This window comes from Littorina saxatilis, linkage group LG10 (genome assembly GCF_037325665.1).
Source record: "Littorina saxatilis isolate snail1 linkage group LG10, US_GU_Lsax_2.0, whole genome shotgun sequence".
Classification (NCBI taxonomy): domain Eukaryota; kingdom Metazoa; phylum Mollusca; class Gastropoda; order Littorinimorpha; family Littorinidae; genus Littorina; species Littorina saxatilis.
In genome coordinates this window covers 29067683-29084993 of record NC_090254.1, presented here as the reverse complement: position 1 = coordinate 29084993, position 17311 = coordinate 29067683, and the positions used below count along the sequence as shown (strand labels likewise).

The 17311-nt window shown below is 44.4% G+C and overlaps 1 protein-coding gene across 3 annotated transcripts; it reads right to left on the bottom strand.

Moving 5' to 3' along the window:
* Window positions 1-4299: 4299 nt before the first annotated feature.
* Window positions 4300-16922, bottom strand: LOC138978570 (collagen alpha-1(I) chain-like). Of its 3 annotated transcripts, none has more exons than XM_070351315.1 (4): window positions 16647-16922; window positions 5626-7989; window positions 4952-5589; window positions 4300-4877 (listed from the first exon to the last, which is right to left on the bottom strand). In XM_070351315.1, the coding sequence occupies exons 1-4, from the start codon at window positions 16714-16716 to the stop codon at window positions 4359-4361; spliced, it is 3591 nt and encodes a 1196-aa protein (XP_070207416.1). In that variant the 5' UTR covers window positions 16717-16922; the 3' UTR covers window positions 4300-4358. The 3 variants fall into 3 exon arrangements, with proteins under 3 accessions (XP_070207416.1, XP_070207417.1, XP_070207415.1); XM_070351316.1 differs by having other exon boundaries at window positions 4952-5625; window positions 5662-7989; XM_070351314.1 differs by having other exon boundaries at window positions 4952-7989.
* Window positions 16923-17311: the final 389 nt, after the last annotated feature.

Sequence of the window (17311 nt, the reverse complement as noted above, 5' to 3'; positions counted from 1 at the left end):
GCCAACTGCTATTCCCTCGGATCTTTTTGTATGTCATTTTGTGTAGGCTATCACTGTATCTATCAGTTTATCTGTCAATCTGTCTCTCATGTTGCATGTCATTTTTTTTGTCGTTCTGTCCGTCATTCTGTCTCTCGTTTTGTTTGTTATTATTATCCATTTTTTCTCTCCGTCATTTTTTCTGTTTGTCTGTCTGTGACTTCGTGTCGGTCTAATAAAACACGCTTTTGCACCGTGAAACTTAGGTGACAAAGTAAACTTGGCCAAAACATTATTGCAACAATTTTCGCACGCTCAGAAAAGCGTTAAACCACAATCCACTTTAATTAAACTTTATATGCTGGAAAAGGTAATTATGTCTACTGTTCATATCATTTGTTCGATCGGTGGTACTTTGTATAGGCATCCCGTGGCAGCCTGTCAAACAAGGTCACCCCTAAAATCGACCTGACAAAAACCAATGCCCCGTATTTTAAAATCTGCAAAAAATCAGAATGTGCACCAAACACTTATGACTACCATTAAAAAGGCCATTCAATTTTTTGTTCAGAGCATTTTCTTCCATGCACTTTACGTCTTTGGTCGTTATGTAGCCTTTTGTCAAAGGCGGTAGGTGTCAACCGTTTCAGAGGCCAAAAAAAGGCACGTTTTGCGGCCATTTTTTAGGGGTCTTCCACTGAAAGAGCCATATCTGCTTAAGTTCTGAATGAATTAAACATTTCAGAAGTTATGACCAAGAGGCTGACCAGAATCTGTATTCATTTTTGTGAACGTGTATACTAGGCGTGTCGTATTACGTAACTTTTCCGAAAGATCTAAACAAATATTCTTATTAATTCAGGGTTTAAGGACAAAAAATCGTGACTTTGCATGCTAAGCAAATAATGGTTGGGGCAAATGGTGCCAAAGTTTCAGGCAGATCTGAGTGCTGGTTTACATTTGCTGGAGATAAGAACACGCAAGAAAAATTATCTATCACCGTCAATGGTAACGTATACAGCCGCCGGAGAGACTAACAGTCCAAGGCCTGTGCTTGGCTGTGGTTAGTTTTAGCCGGAGCACTGTGTTCCGTGCGATACACGCTTTGGTGATTTGATGGTTGCAAGAGTGCGGCGGGCGCGCGGTAGTGTGTGTGTGTGTGTGTGTGTGTGTGTATTTATGCGTCATTTTTTTGATTGTGTGTGTTAGAGAGAACGAGTGAAAGAGAAAGAGAGAGAGAGAGAGAGAGAGAGAGAGAGAGAGAGAGAGAGAGAGAGAGAGAGAGAGAGAGAGAGAGAGAGAGAGAGAGTTGAAATAGAGAGTTAGAGGAAGTGAGAAAGCTACAATGAGAGAGAAAGAGAGATGAGGAGCATGCGCACGAGATAGAGACAGAAACAGAGGAAGAGGGACACTACACACACACACACACACACACACATACTCTCTCTCTTTCTCTCCCCCTCTCTCTTTCTCTCTCTCTCTCACTCTCACTCAGTCTCTCTGTCTCCAATACACACATTATCACGAACAGACTCAAACGCACACATATACACACAGGCAAACACACTCACACACACACACACACACACACACACACGTACACACACACACACACACACACACACTCACGCACACAACCGCGCGCCCGCCGCAGACTCTTATAAATATCAAATCAGCACAGCGCTCTGTCTAAAAATAACCTCAGCACAGGCCAAGGCCATAAAAACTCCACGGCGACTGTATGCAGTAAACAAGACGATCATCGATAATTTTTCTTGTGCGTTCCCATCTTCAGCAAATGTAAACCAGCACTCAGATCTGCCTGAAACTTTGGCACCAATTGCCTCAACCGTTTTTTGCTTAGCATGCAAAGTCACAATTGTTTGTCCTTAAACCCTAAATTAAAAAGAATATTTGTTTAGATCTTTCGGAAAAGTTACGTAATACGACACTTTTGTTATCCACGTTCACAAAAATCAACATACATTCTGGTCTGCCTCTTGGTCATAACTTCTGAAATTTTCAAAGCAATTCATTGAGAACTTGAACAAATATGGCTATTTCAGTGGAGGACCCCCTCAAAAATGGCCGCAAAACGTGCCTTTTTGGCCTCTGAAACGGTTGACACCTACCGTCTTTGACAAAAGGCTACATAACGACTAAAGTTTGTTTGTTTGTTTGTTTGCTTAACGCCCAGCCGACCACGAAGGGCCATATCAGGGCGGTAACGACTAAAGACGTAAGGTGCATAAAACAAAACGCTCTGAACAGGAAATTGAATGGCCTTTCTAACAATAGTCAGAAGTGTTTGGTAACATTCTGATTTTTTGCAGATTTTAAAATACGGGGCATTGGTTTTTGTCAGGTCGATTTTAGGGGTGACCTTGTTTGACAGGCTGCCACGGGATGCCTATATAATGTACCACCGATCGAACAAATGATATGAACAGTAGACATAATTACCTTTTCCAGCATATACAGTTCAATTAAAATGGATTGTGGTTTAACGCTTTTCTGAACGTGCGAAAATTGTTGCAATAATTTTTTGGCCAAGTTTACATTATAAAAGACGATTTTTTAAAAATAAATCTTTTAGGATTTGCAAGCAGAAAGGAGTTGCGCCCCACTACCAAAACCTCGTGCAAACAACCTTAACAGAAAACGCATGGTCAAACGGGAAACACATGGACGACCAGTTAAAGCCACGATCGCAGCGAATAACAGACTTCGATGTGTATGTTATGCTGTTTCCAATCGATATGATGCTTTTTTTATTTCCAAAATCTGAAAATCGGAGCCACGAGCGTTGCAGCGATTGATACGCATGTGCAGATTAGCTGGTTTACAGTGGAGTCGCCTGGTATGAAACCAGCCTGGATTGCACAGGCGTTATTATATTATCTCATTTAAACAATTCAAAAATATGGTTATGGACACACTTTTCAAACACTGTCCCCACACAACTTAATAATGATATAGGTCTTTAAATCAAACAATCCATTTTAGATCCTTTTTTAAATATCGGTGTAACGTATGCATATTTCCATAGGGTGTTGTCCTTCGTTCAGGCAATGATTAAACAGTGGATTTGAAATTATACTAAGGCTGCTTTGAGTAAACATGTTGTGTACATGACCTGGGCCCATATTCAAGAAGAATCCGACAGTGGTTTTGTCGGTACTGTACGAGAAACAGAAAACTTCCGATAACCCCCTGTCGTGGAATTCACGAAGAACCGATAGTGCCTATCGTAGGCACTGTCCTACGATAAAGTTAGAGGTACCTATCCCCTTCTGATAAGCACTGTTTTTGTAACTATAACTTTGATTTCAAGATTGCGGTCATCAGTTTGCAGCGTTACCGGGAAAGAAGAAATATTCTAGGACATACGATTTTGGGGGACGGGATACATGCACAAATTCATATTCCGCATGCACGATATTTTGCAGTTGACTTGACAGATGTGATAACTGACAACATTCAGTTTGGGAACAGAATGGGTGCCTGTACTGGCCTCTTGTCTCGCAAGTGATACTCGCGTTGCGGTTTCATGCGTCTGGTGCTTATCAAGATGTTTGCCTGGCACCGATTTGGGTGAGCCAGCCACGGTCAGCCAGCCACAGCAAGCGCAGCCTTGACAGGCCTCAGCTGCTGCGTCAAGCGCACGCGCAGAGCGTCCGCAAACAAGGGAATTCCCCGCACTATAGCTGTCGGCCGGGGAGGCTGTTCGATGCCTTTGAATTCGGCAGTACGATAAAAGTTGTCGGACAGAGAGCTATCAAACTTCGGGGCGCTTGTCGTGGGACATGCAGTCGTAGCGTCTTGCATACGCGCCCTGGACCACAAGCTTTGTTTACATCGAGACTTCTGATGGAGCTTACCACCTCTTCGACGGACAAGTTTAACTTGATCTGGTCTGTTCTGGTCTTCTGTTCTGGTCTGGTCTGGTGGTCTGGTCTATCCCTCCGTCCGTCCGTCCGTCCGTCCGTCTGCCCGCCCGCCCGCCTGTCTGTCTGTCTCTCAGCCTTTGTTTCCTTTGTGAAAGGTAATGTGTGTGTGTGCGTGTGCGTGTGTGCGTGTACGTGTGTGTGTGATTTGACATTATACTTTATGCTTTAAGTAACCTGTTTTGTACATGAAAATGTGTGTTCGTGTGTGTGTTTTTTGTGCGTACGTCCATTTCTCTCTCTCTCACACACACACGCACAAACACACACACAAACACACACACAAACACACACACACACACACACACACACACACACACACACACACACACATACACACACACACACATTACCATGTATGGTCATTTAGCACTTGCTTGCTACAGAAATCGCTGTAAAGTATGATTTTATTTTAACTTGCTCTCACAGTGATCAATGCGTCGAGTTTGGCAATGAATTACTGTATATTCGGGTCAAAGGCTTCTTATCTTTTAGTTTCAGAGGCACCTTATCTCTCTGGGTCGGGGAAGCCTCCCCCTCTGGGTTAGGTGCACCTTCTGTCTCTGCTACAGGTGCGCTTTGTACCTCAGTTTCTGGGAAAGCCTTCTCCTTCTGGTTGAGAGACGCCTTCTCTTTCTGATTCTCCTTCTGGTTGAGAGGCACCTTCTCTTTCTGGTTCCCCTTCTGGTTGAGAGGCACCTTCTTTTTCTGGTTCTCCTTCTGGTTGAGAGACGCCTTCTCTTTCTGATTCTCCTTCTGGTTGAGAGGCACCTTCTCTTTCTGATTCTCCTTCTGGTTGAGAGGCACCTTCTCTTTCTGGTTCCCCTTCTGGTTGAGAGACGCCTTCTCTTTCTGGTTCTCCTTCTGGTTGAGAGACGCCTTCTCTTTCTGGTTCCCCTTCTGGTTGAGAGGCACCTTCTCCTTCTGGTTCTCCTTCTGGTTGAGAGGCACCTTCTCTTCTTCTGGTTCCCCTTCTGGTTGAGAGGCACCTTCTCCTTCTGGTTCTCCTTCTGGTTGATAGGCACCTTCTCTTTCTGGTTCCTCTTCTTGTTGAGAGGCACCTTCTCTTCTTCTGGTTCCCCTTCTGGTTGAGAGGCACCTTCTCCTTCTGGTTCTCCTTCTGGTTGATAGGCACCTTCTCTTTCTGGTTCTACTTCTGGTTGAGACTGAGAGGCACCTTCTCTTTCTGGTTCTCCTTCTGGTTGAGAGACACCTTCTCTTTCTGGTTCTACTTCTGGTTGAGAGGCACCTTTTCTTTCTGGTTCTCTTTCAGGGTCGGAAAAGCCTTCTGTTTCTGGGTCGGGCAAGCTTTCTGTTTCTGGGTTTGGCAAGCCTTCTGTTTCTGGGTTGGGCAAGCCTTCTTTTTTTGGGTCGGGCAAGCCTTCTGGTTCCCCTTCTGGTTGGGAGGCACCTTCTTCATCTGGTTCCCCTTCTGGTTCAGAGGCACCTTCTCTTTCTGGTTCTCCTTCTGGTTGAGAGGCACCTTCTCTTTCTGGTTCTCCTTCTGGTTGAGAGGCACCTTCTCTTTCTGGTTCTCCTTCTGGTTGAGAGGCACCTTCTCTTTCTGGTTCCCCTTCTGGTTGATAGGCACCTTCTCCTTCTGGTTCTCCTTCTGGTTGAGAGGCACCTTCTCTTTCTGGTTCCCCTTCTGGTTGAGAGGCACCTTCTCCTTCTGGTTCTCCTTCTGGTTGAGAGGCACCTTCTCTTTCTGGTTCCCCTTCTGGTTGATAGGCACCTTCTCCTTCTGGTTCTCCTTCTGGTTGAGAGGCACCTTCTCTTTCTGGTTCCCCTTCTGGTTGATAGGCACCTTCTCCTTCTGGTTCTCCTTCTGGTTGAGAGGCACCTTCTCTTTCTGGTTCCCCTTCTGGTTGAGAGGCACCTTCTCTTTCTGGTTCTCCTTCTGGGTGAGAGGCACCTTCTCTTTCTGGTTCCCCTTCTGGGTGAGAGGCACCTTCTCTTTCTGGTTCCCCTTCTGGTTGATAGGCACCTTCTCCTTCTGGTTCTCCTTCGGGTTGAGAGGCACCTTCTCTTTCTGGTTCTCCTTTTGGTTGATAGGCACCTTCTCTTTCTGGTTCCCTTTCTGGTTGAGAGGCACCTTCTCTTTCTGGTTCCCCTTTTGGTTGAGAGACGCCTTCTCTTTCTGGTTGTCCTTCTGGTTGAGAGGCACCTTCTCCTTCTGGTTCTCCTTCTGGTTGAGAGGCACCTTCTCTTTCTGGTTCTCCTTCTGGTTGAGAGACGCCTTCTCTTTCTGGTTCTCCTTCTGGTTGAGAGGCACCTTCTCTTTCTGGTTCTCCTTCTGGTTGAGAGGCACCTTCTCCTTCTGGTTCCCCTTCTGGGTGAGAGGCACCTTCTCTTTCTGGTTCTCCTTCTGGTTGATAGGCACCTTCTCTTTCTGGTTCTCCTTCTGGTTGAGAGGCACCTTCTCCTTCTGGTTCTCCTTCTGGTTGAGAGGCACCTTCTCTTTGTGGTTCCCCTTCTGGTTGATAGGCACCTTCTCCTTCTGGTTCTCCTTCTGGTTGAGAGGCACCTTCTCCTTCTGGTTCTCCTTCTGGTTGAGAGGCACCTTCTCTTTCTGGTTCCCCTTCTGGTTGAGAGGCACCTTCTCCTTCTGGTTCTCCTTCTGGTTGAGAGGCACCTTCTCTTTCTGGTTCTCCTTCTGGTTGATAGGCACCTTCTCCTTCTGGTTCTCCTTCTGGTTGAGAGACGCCTTCTCTTTCTGGTTCCCCTTCTGGTTGAGAGGCACCTTCTCCTTCTGGTTCTCCTTCTGGTTGAGAGGCACCTTCTCTTTCTGGTTCCCCTTCTGGGTGAGAGGCACCTTCTCTTTCTGGTTCTCCTTCTGGTTGATAGGCACCTTCTCCTTCTGGTTCTCCTTCTGGTTGAGAGGCACCTTCTCTTTCTGGTTCCCCTTCTGGTTGAGAGGCACCTTCTCTTTCTGGTTCCCTTTCTGGTTGAGAGGCACCTTCTCTTTCTGGTTCCCCTTTTGGTTGAGAGACGCCTTCTCTTTCTGGTTCTCCTTCTGGTTGATAGGCACCTTCTCTTTCTGGTTCTCCTTCTGGTTGAGAGGCACCTTCTCTTTCTGGTTCCCCTTCTGGTTGAGAGGCACCTTCTCTTTCTGGTTCTCCTTCTGGTTGAGAGGCACCTTTTCTTTCTGGTTCTCTTTCAGGGTCGGAAAAGCCTTCTGTTTCTGGGTCGGGCAAGCTTTCTGTTTCTGGGTTTGGCAAGCCTTCTGTTTCTGGGTTGGGCAAGCCTTCTGTTTCTGGGTTGGGCAAGCCTTCTGTTTCTGGGTTGGGCAAGCCTTCTGTTTCTGGGTTGGGCAAGCCTTCTGTTTCTGGGTCGGGCAAGCCTTCTGTTTCTGGTTCTCCTTCTGGTTGAGAGGCACCTTCTCTTTCTGGTTCCCCTACTGGTTGAGAGACGCCTTCTCTTTCTGGTTCTCCTTCTGGTTGAGAGGCACCTTCTCTTTCTGGTTCTCCTTCTGGTTGAGAGGCACCTTCTCTTTCTGGTTCCCCTTCTGGTTGAGAGGCACCTTCTCTTTCTGGTTCTCCTTCTGGTTGAGAGGCACCTTTTCTTTCTGGTTCTCTTTCTGGGTCGGGCAAGCTTTCTGTTTCTGGGTTGGGCAAGCCTTCTGTTTCTGGGTTGGGCAAGCCTTCTGTTTCTGGGTTGGGCAAGCCTTCTGTTTCTGGGTTTGGAAAGCCTTCTGTGTCTGGGTAGGGCAAGCCTTCTGTTTCTTGGTTAGACAAGCCTTCTGTTTCTGGGTTGGGCAAGCCTTCTGTTTCTGGGTTGGGCAAGCCTTCTGTTTCTGGGTCGGGTAAGCCTTCTGTTTCTGGGTCGGGCAAGCTTTCTGTTTCTGGGTTTGGCAAGCCTTCTGTGTCTGGGTCGGGCAAGCCTTCTGTTTCTGGGTCGGGCAAGCCTTCTGTTTCTGGGTTGGGCAAGCCTTCTGTTTCTGGGTTTGGCAAGCCTTCTGTTTCTTGGCCGAAAAAGCGTTCCCCTTCTGTACTTGGGGCATCTTTTCTTTTTGCGTCCGGAAGATTTTCTCTTACTGAGTCAGGAAAGACGTTTTGAACGGCTAAGAAAAAGAAACAAAACGTGGCTATGATAAAGATTAAATCTGTATAACCTTAAAAAACTGTTATTTTAAACTGTTTATTGAGGTATTAGTTGCTTATTTTCGTCGACGCCTCATGGAAGTGTAATTGTCGACCAGTTTCACTCTGCTTAAAACAATGATATCATTATAACAAAAAGAAATCAGTCATTTGAACGCAAACTCAGCATGGCACATCCCGCTGCTTGGAAAACGCACTATACGAGGTTATACACTTATACACCAAGCACACACACTGACACACTAACTCACGCATACACTCGCACAGATGCGCACGATAACCAAACACATACACTCGCACAGATACGCACGTTAACCGTGCCTGACAGTCTTAGCCAACAGTGTGAGTTATGAAACTAGTCTGAACAAATCAATGACATTCAAAACTTGTTGTGTTTTAGCTATTCTTATTTTTTGGGTCGATTTTAACGCAGGAACCTTGTTTTTGCGAATTAGATTTGTTTGGGGTGTCTGTGTTGTAGGTCTCACTGTTTAGACACTAATTTCTGTAAAATCAATCTGCTGGTTGAATATTGTAGGGGAATGAATGGCCTTTCCAGTCAAGTAACAACTTCTTTTTTTTAATAATAAACGCACTCATCAGAAAGATCTGCATTCAAATGTATCTGAAAACCGATTCTCTCTCTCTCTTTCTCTCTCTCTCTCTCTCTCTCTCTCTCTCTCTCTCTCTCTCTCTCTCTCTCTCTCTCTCTCTCTCTCTCTCTCTCTCTCTCTCTCTCTCTCTCTCTGTCTTTTCATTTGTGTGTATCAGTATATTTCTCTCTCTCTCTCTCTCTCTTTTTTTCACCCACACTTGTACACTCACTCACTTTTTTCGTTCGTCTAATTCAAAGTGTTCTTACATATGTGTGTCATGTGAAGGCTTCTTTTTTAATGGAATTTATTTACTTGCTATAAGAGGTTTGGAAAGACTATAACATGCACTTTGCTTGAAAGGGAGATGAATAAGAGAGGTACATATGGCCTCGTGATTATAAACGACACATGATCATGACCTACAGACGTAAAATATCACCTTTGAAGATGTTCATAATTTCTTTCGTCAACGGCTAAATGGATAGCGGAGGCACCTTACCATACTAAAATACATTACGCGGCGGCACCTATCCACGGTTTCAAAAATAACTGTTGCAGTGTGTATGAAAGTGCTGAGACTGAAAGTCAACACATTTTGATGACTTGTCACGGAATAGATAATGTTTTGAGACAAAATGTCATTCAGTGTTTAGACTCATTTAGTTTCTTCAACTTAACTATCAAATACAAAACAAATTAGAGAAAATATAAATGTCTTTAACGAGATTTAATTTCTGTTCGTGAAATCTTTACAAAAACTTCCGCAAAACAATGCCATGTTAGACTTCAAAGTCTTCTTTTACTCAAACACACAATGTAAGACATAATCAGAGTCTTTGTTAGGATATAAATAGATGTTTTGAACACACCCAAGAATCAGGCGGCGAAGGCATTTTTTCGGGAGTCCACGCACGGAGGCGCGCGCTCGGTATAGCCTTCAATGTACGGGGTGAAAATCTCCAATTGATACCGTTTGGTTTTGGTTTGGAATGATGTCATCACACACCAGGAAAATACCCCATACGAAATCAGTGTCTTCACGTTCAATCATTTAGTGAAACTTTAAACGCTTTTTCATACTTTGATTTCCCATGCAAACTGTATCTTCATTTTCTTTCGCGTTTGACAAAAGCTTGAAGTGACAATAAGCCAATATAGCGCAATAGCGTAAAGCACTTAACAGGAAAGCGCACTTTTCTCTATTCTATTTAACTTTCTGAGCATGTTTTTAATCCAAACATAGCATATCTATATTTTTTTTCTGGAATCAGAATATGATAAAGAACTAGATGAAATCATCTTTGGATCGATTGTTTAAGTTTCAGTTAGAATTTTCAGATTTTAAATTATAACCAAACTCATTAATTCACGTTTAAACTTCCATGCTAAAATGCAATCCCATAGTCCGGTGTCACGAACTAAAAACTCTGCCTGAACAATCCTTCTCATTGCGGTCAATGCGCATGCGCTAACATAGGGAGATTAAGCAGGTCGTGAACCCTTACCCTAATCCTAACCCTAACCCTAACCCTAACCCATGGTCAAAGGGTCGCATTTTTTAAGTCCAAGATTGTCGCATGCGCATTGACCGCAATGAGAAGGATTGTTCAGCAGAGGTTTCAGTTCGTGACACCGGGCTTCTCGAAGATTCCTTGACCAAACTTTCAATCAATTTGACCAAAAAATGAGTGTGTGACAGTGCCGCCTTAACTTTCACAAAAAGCCGGATATGACGTCATCAAAGACAGTAATACAAAAATGAAACAAAAATGTCTGGGGATATAATTTGCAGGAATTCTCATTTAAAGTTTCATGAAGATCAACCCAGTAGTTTTCTCTAAGTCGCTCCACACACACACACACACACACACACACACACACACACACACACACGCGCACGCGCGCGCGCGCAGGCACGTACGCTTGCAAACACAAACACACACAGATACACACACAGACACACACACACACACACACACACACACACACACACACACACACACACACACACACGCGCGCGCGCGCAAGCACGTACGCTTGCAAACACACACACAAACACCACCACCCTCGTCTCGATTCCCCGTCTATGTTAAAACATTTAGTCAAAACTTGACGAATTGAAAAAAACCAAACCTTTTCATTATAGAAAACTTAGGATCACATCACAACACACAAATATGTATCGAACCAGATTTAACAGTTGAAGCCTTGTAAGTACGGAAATTAGCAATAATCATAATCGTGACAAAAGTTCGAAACAGATGACAGTTCTTCGTTTGATTTTTGTTCGTGTATTCCTTTGTGTGTTTGCGTATTTTTTGTTGCTGGACACTTTAATACCCGTGTACCACAATGGGAGAAGAAAAAATGTCGCGCTGAGCAATATCAAAACATTCGGCCAATCTATCGGCGTAAAAATATGAAAATCATTTTGTTCTGGCCTGGTCTAGCTATATAGTCTCGGTAAAAGAGGCTAACCTTATTGAAGTAAAAGGGGGTTCTTAATAATTGAGCATATTATTTTTGAGATTAGGTATAACATAAATATAGATTTTTTTATTCGGGAAAAAATAATACAAATAAAAAAAATACATTGAAATCCTCATTAATTTTTTTGTTTGTTTTCGTAATATCTATGTAGTCAAGTGGCGTACCCAGTCTTTTTCTGTAATTATCTCCTGCCCGACCCAGTTGCCTCCCCTGTCTATTATCTTCCCCTGACCCAAGTTGTGTCTCCCGCTAGGATTATTGTGTGTTTACTATCGTAGGGTAGACTCTTGACCGGATTCCTTTCTAACCTCTTATCTCAGATTTAGGTGGTCGTTATGTAATGTGCCGCCAGACTGTCTGGGTATCGTTGGACTCGGCGTTTTGTCAAGTGGGTGTCATTTCTTTTGACAGGGTAAATCATAGAAGATGCCAGGTGGCTTGGAGGTTTTAGTCTCTTACCCCCCCCCTTCTTTGTAACTGGTTGTAATCTAATGAGCCTTATCCGGTGTGCGTAATATTTCCGGTGCGTGACACCGACACGGCTCTCTGCCTCTTTAACGATCCCTTTCATTTGGCAGGCAATCTTAAGACGACACCCCCCGTTGTCTGACACCGGGTAGCCTTCATATTGGCTTATCGCCACAGGAAATCGGAAGTGACCAGCCTTTAAAAGACTGAGCATTTAGGCTAGAGGAGAGAACACGATTTGTGACACTGCGAGCTGTGTGTTGCTCCGATTGTGTCGGTTGACGTGAACGGTCGAAGTGCTGACCAAATTTGTCGCGAAGTTGTAATCGGTCGACTTGTGGTTGTAACTGAATTCCGAGGCTTGTTTCTTTGTGTTTCCTTTACGTGTGCTCACTGAGGAGAATCTACACTGCTTTCTGGTGTCTACTTTCTGGTGTCTACTTTCTGGTGTCTACTTTCTAGTGTACGTTAATTAAAAGTCACGTTATCGCAACCTCTGTCTTGGCGTCTCATTTATGCTTCCTGGCCTATCCCCCCCTTCCACTCCACCCTATCACATCTGGCGCTGCGAGCAGGATTCAGGAAGGAGAGACGCCGTAGTTTAACACCAGAAAGCAGGGGTAGCAGTGTAGGAGGGACTCCGCACATCCAAGATGGCGGTCGACGGGGTTCCTAGACCCCAGTGGCAGATGTTCTCCCCTCCCAGGCTTCCCCTCTTCACTAGCAGCAAAGATGGCTGTCCGCTAGACGACTACGTCACAGAGGCTCGTCGCATCATTGCCCACTTCCACCTGGAGGCGCTGGGCGGCGAGGCTGCGGAATGGCTGATCCAGTCACTTGCTGGGCCTGCCAAGAAGGAAATCAACCTGCACCCCCCTCAGGCGACTGCCACTGCTAACTTAGTCTTGACCATCCTGCAGGACACGTTTGGGGACCACGCCAGCATTTCCACTCTACTAGCGTCGTTCTACAGCATCTCCCAGAGTCAAGAGGAGGGCATTCTCTCATATGCCCACAGGTTGCAGGCTCTGCAGGTGAAGACGAATGCTGTTGTTGCCGGTACGATTTCCGATGCTGCACTTCGTGATCGATTCATGCACGGACTGTTCTTGCCTGCAATGAGACGGGACATCATGCGCTTTGCGAGAGGGCGTGAGGCTGTCCCTTTTGCGGCAGTCCGTGCAGAAGCTCTCAGGTGGATGAGGGAAGATTTCGAGGTGGTGACGAAGCAACAACAACAAGCAACAGAGAGCAGCACTGAGGTACGCAGCCTTCAATTACAAGTCAGCGAACTCGCCATCAAGTCAGCAGAGCTTCGAGCTGCCTTGCACCAACGCCCGCCGGCTGCCTCTCGTCAACAGCAACCGTCCGCGAAGCCACGTTGTTGGCTTTGCAACCGCCACGGGCATCTACAGAGCAGGTGCCCTACCAAGCGGCATGGAGGTGAACAACCGCTGTCATGGAGACAGCCCAGTGAGCTACGTGTGGACCAGCAGTCAACATCCATCAAGCAACCGCCCCGCGAGCGGAGCAGTCAGACAGAGGAGGTTGTGACTGCTCAGGAACAGCTGACGTCGAAGCACGAGGCCTCCATTGACAGCTTAGAGACCCAACTGAAGAAGGAACTGGAGGCCAAGCAACAGTTACAGGATGAACGCTTCCAGAAGGATTTAGAAATACGCCAACTTAGAGAGCGGTTAGTTTTCAAGTGTGAAGAGCGGAAAGCAGCAGGACACATTCGCAAAGACCTGGAAGCGTTGTTGCAACAGCAGCTCACAGAGAAAGAGCATCGGCTTGCGACAGCCCCAGCCCCCGTAGAGCTTCACGACGCTGACCCGATAACATTGTGGGATTCTGTGCTCAATTTGTCCTGCCCCTTTACTCTAGATCTAAGTCCCAGCTAAACCACCCCCTCCTAAAATCATGAAAACTCTTCAGTCACACATGTGGCGTAACCATGCCTTGCTTGCTTGTTAGCTATTGTGATCAGCTAAGAAACTGTGTAAAGTATCATTATTGATTGCCTGTTGTATTGTGTCTTGTATGAATGGGTTGGGTGACTGTGAGTGTCATCCGTTACCGTTTCTGATTTTATTTGTTGTTTCACTTGGGTGAACTTGTGTTTGATTTATAGATGTCATTTTCAGCTATTCCCGAGGCGCTGTACCTGCGAGGACGCAGTTGGTATAGAGCTGGGGGGGATGTAGTCAAGTGGCGTACCCAGTCTTTTTCTGTAATTATCTCCTGCCCGACCCAGTTGCCTCCCCTGTCTATTATCTTCCCCTGACCCAAGTTGTGTCTCCCGCTAGGATTATTGTGTGTTTACTATCGTAGGGTAGACTCTTGACCGGATTCCTTTCTAACCTCTTATCTCAGATTTAGGTGGTCGTTATGTAATGTGCCGCCAGACTGTCTGGGTATCGTTGGACTCGGCGTTTTGTCAAGTGGGTGTCATTTCTTTTGACAGGGTAAATCATAGAAGATGCCAGGTGGCTTGGAGGTTTTAGTCTCTTACCCCCCCCCCTTCTTTGTAACTGGTTGTAATCTAATGAGCCTTATCCGGTGTGCGTAATATTTCCGGTGCGTGACACCGACACGGCTCTCTGCCTCTTTAACGATCCCTTTCATTTGGCAGGCAATCTTAAGACGACACCCCCCGTTGTCTGACACCGGGTAGCCTTCATATTGGCTTATCGCCACAGGAAATCGGAAATGACCAGCCTTTAAAAGACTGAGCATTTAGGCTAGAGGAGAGAACACGATTTGTGACACTGCGAGCTGTGTGTTGCTCCGATTGTGTCGGTTGACGTGAACGGTCGAAGTGCTGACCAAATTTGTCGCGAAGTTGTAATCGGTCGACTTGTGGTTGTAACTGAATTCCGAGGCTTGTTTTTTTGTGTTTCCTTTACGTGTGCTCACTGAGGAGAATCTACACTGCTTTCTGGTGTCTACTTTCTGGTGTCTACTTTCTGGTGTCTACTTTCTAGTGTACGTTAATTAAAAGTCACGTTATCGCAACCTCTGTCTTGGCGTCTCATTTATGCTTCCTGGCCTATCCCCCCCTTCCACTCCACCCTATCACATCTATTTCACAATTTACTTCATATAAGAAAAAGAAACATTGCACAAAAACAAATGAAACAAACAACAAAAACAAACAAGTCGCGTAAGGCGAAATAACAACATTTAGTCAAGCAGAATGAAACTGAACACACTGCTTTTTTCACCAAGACCACATACTAGTCGTTTCGTCAGTCCACCGCTCGTGGCAAAGGCAGGGAAATCGACAAGCCATGCAGAATAGTGCGGTAGTGGTCGCGCTGAGCAGGATAACACGCTTTTCTGTATGTCTATTCTTTTTAGCTTACCGAGTTTGTTTTTAATCCAAACATATTATATATATCTATATGTTTTTGGAATCAGGGACCGACAAGGAATAAGATGAAATTGTTTTTAAATCGATTTCGGAAAATTAATTTTAATAATAATTTTCATATTTTTAATTTTCAGAGCTTGTTTGTAATCCAAAAATAACATATGTATATGTTTTTGGAATCAGAAAATAACGAAAAATAAGATGAAATTATTTTTGGATCGTTTAATAAAAAAATAATTTTAATTACAAGTTTCCGATTTTTAATGACCAAACTCATTCATTAGTTTTTAATCCACCAAGCTGAAATGCAATACCAAAGTCCGGCCTTTGTCGAAGATTGCTTTGCCAAAATTTCAATCAAAGAAAAAAACGTCCGGGGATATCATTCCCAGGAATTCTCATGTCAAATTTCATAAAGATCGGTCCAGTAGTTTAGTCTGAATCGCTCTACACACACACGCGCACAGACAGACAGACAGACAGACAGACACACACACACACATACACACACACACACATACACCACGACCCTCGTCTCGATTCCCCCTCTATGTTAAAACATTTAGTTAGAACTTGACCCCCCCCCCAACACAGTTAAAACTCTCATACGAAAAACAACATCAACAAAAACAACAAAAAAACAAAACAACAACAAAACAAAACAAAACAAAAACAACAAAACAAAGCAAAAGTCGCGTAAGGCGAAAATACAACATTTAGTGAAGCTCAGTCGAACTCACAGAATGAAACTGAACGCATTGCATTTTTTCCGCAAGACAGTAGGCCTACACTCGTAGCATCGTCTGTCCACCGCTCGTGGCAAAGGCGGTGAAAATAACAATCCAGAAAAGCGAGGTAGCGGTTGCGCTGAGGAGGATAGCACGCTTTTCTATATCTCTATTCTTTTTAACTTTCTGAACGTGTTTTTATTCCAAACATATCATATCTATATGATTTTGGAATCAGGAACGGACAAGGAATAAGATGAAATTGTTTTTAAATCGATTTCAGAAATTTAATTTTAATCATAATTTTTATATTTTTAATTTTCAGAGCTTGCTTTTATTCCGAATATAACATATTTATATGTTTGTGGAATCAGAACATGATAAAGAATAAAATAAAAGTAATTTTGGATCATTTTATTAAAAAAAAATGTAATTACAATTTTCAGATTTTTAATGACCAAAGTCATTAATTAATTTTAAGCCTCCATGCTGAAATGCAATACCGAAGCCCGGCCTTCGTCGAAGATTGCTTGGCCAAAATTTTAATCAATTTGATTGAAAAATGAAGGTGTGACAGTGCCGCCTCAACTTTTACAAAAAGCCGGATATGACGTCATAAAAGACATTTATCGAAAAAAAGAATAAAAAGTCTGGGGATATCATACCCAGGAACTCTCATGTCAAATTTCATAAAGATCGGTCCAGTAGTTTACTCTGAATCGCTCTACACACACACACGCACAGACAGACAGACAGACAGACACACACACACACACACACACACACACACACACACACACACACACACACACACACACACACACACACACACACACACACACACACACACACACATACACCGCGACCCTCGTCTCGATTCCCCCTCTATGTTAAAACATTTAGTCAAAACTTGACTAAATGTAAAAACAACAACTAAAGAAGTGGACACAATCTCATACCTCTGGCATTGCAAAAGGCGACCATAGACACGACAGTGGCGACCGCCACCAGAACTTGGCCACTCCGCATTGTGTTCAGTCTCCGTCCCACACGTCCTCAGTCAAGACCCACCAATGACGTTCTGAACTGGGCTCCAACAGGTCTCAGCAACACAGGTGAGCCCAAAATAAGCTTGCAACAGAAAATCGACCCAGATCTAGATTTGATCCCCTGTTGGCCCGGTGGAGTGTTGTGTGCGACCTTGCCAAGCACAGATACCACTGACGCACCCTGACTACCTCTATCATGCGTCTTCAAACGCATGAGTCACTTAGTCTCAGTCTCATGCATTCCACACAGACCAGCAATGACGTATGGGAAAAGAATGCACGCTGTTATGGGTGGATTGCAACATACTCGGGAAATACAACTATTGGTGTCGTTTATGTCCAATCAGGGTAAATGTGAATGCTCTTTTGTGTTTGTTTAAAGGAAAGAACCACCGGTGGCTGCAAAAATCCCATTCTTAAATGCAATCATCAAACAACACGAACGTTTTTTTGTGTACGTTTAATTATAAACAAAATGCAACAACTCACACATTTCAAGGACTGTCATGTGTTGTAACTCCTTTGTGGTGGTCTATCATTATGTTCAATATAAAATCTGTATCCGTTCTTTTCTG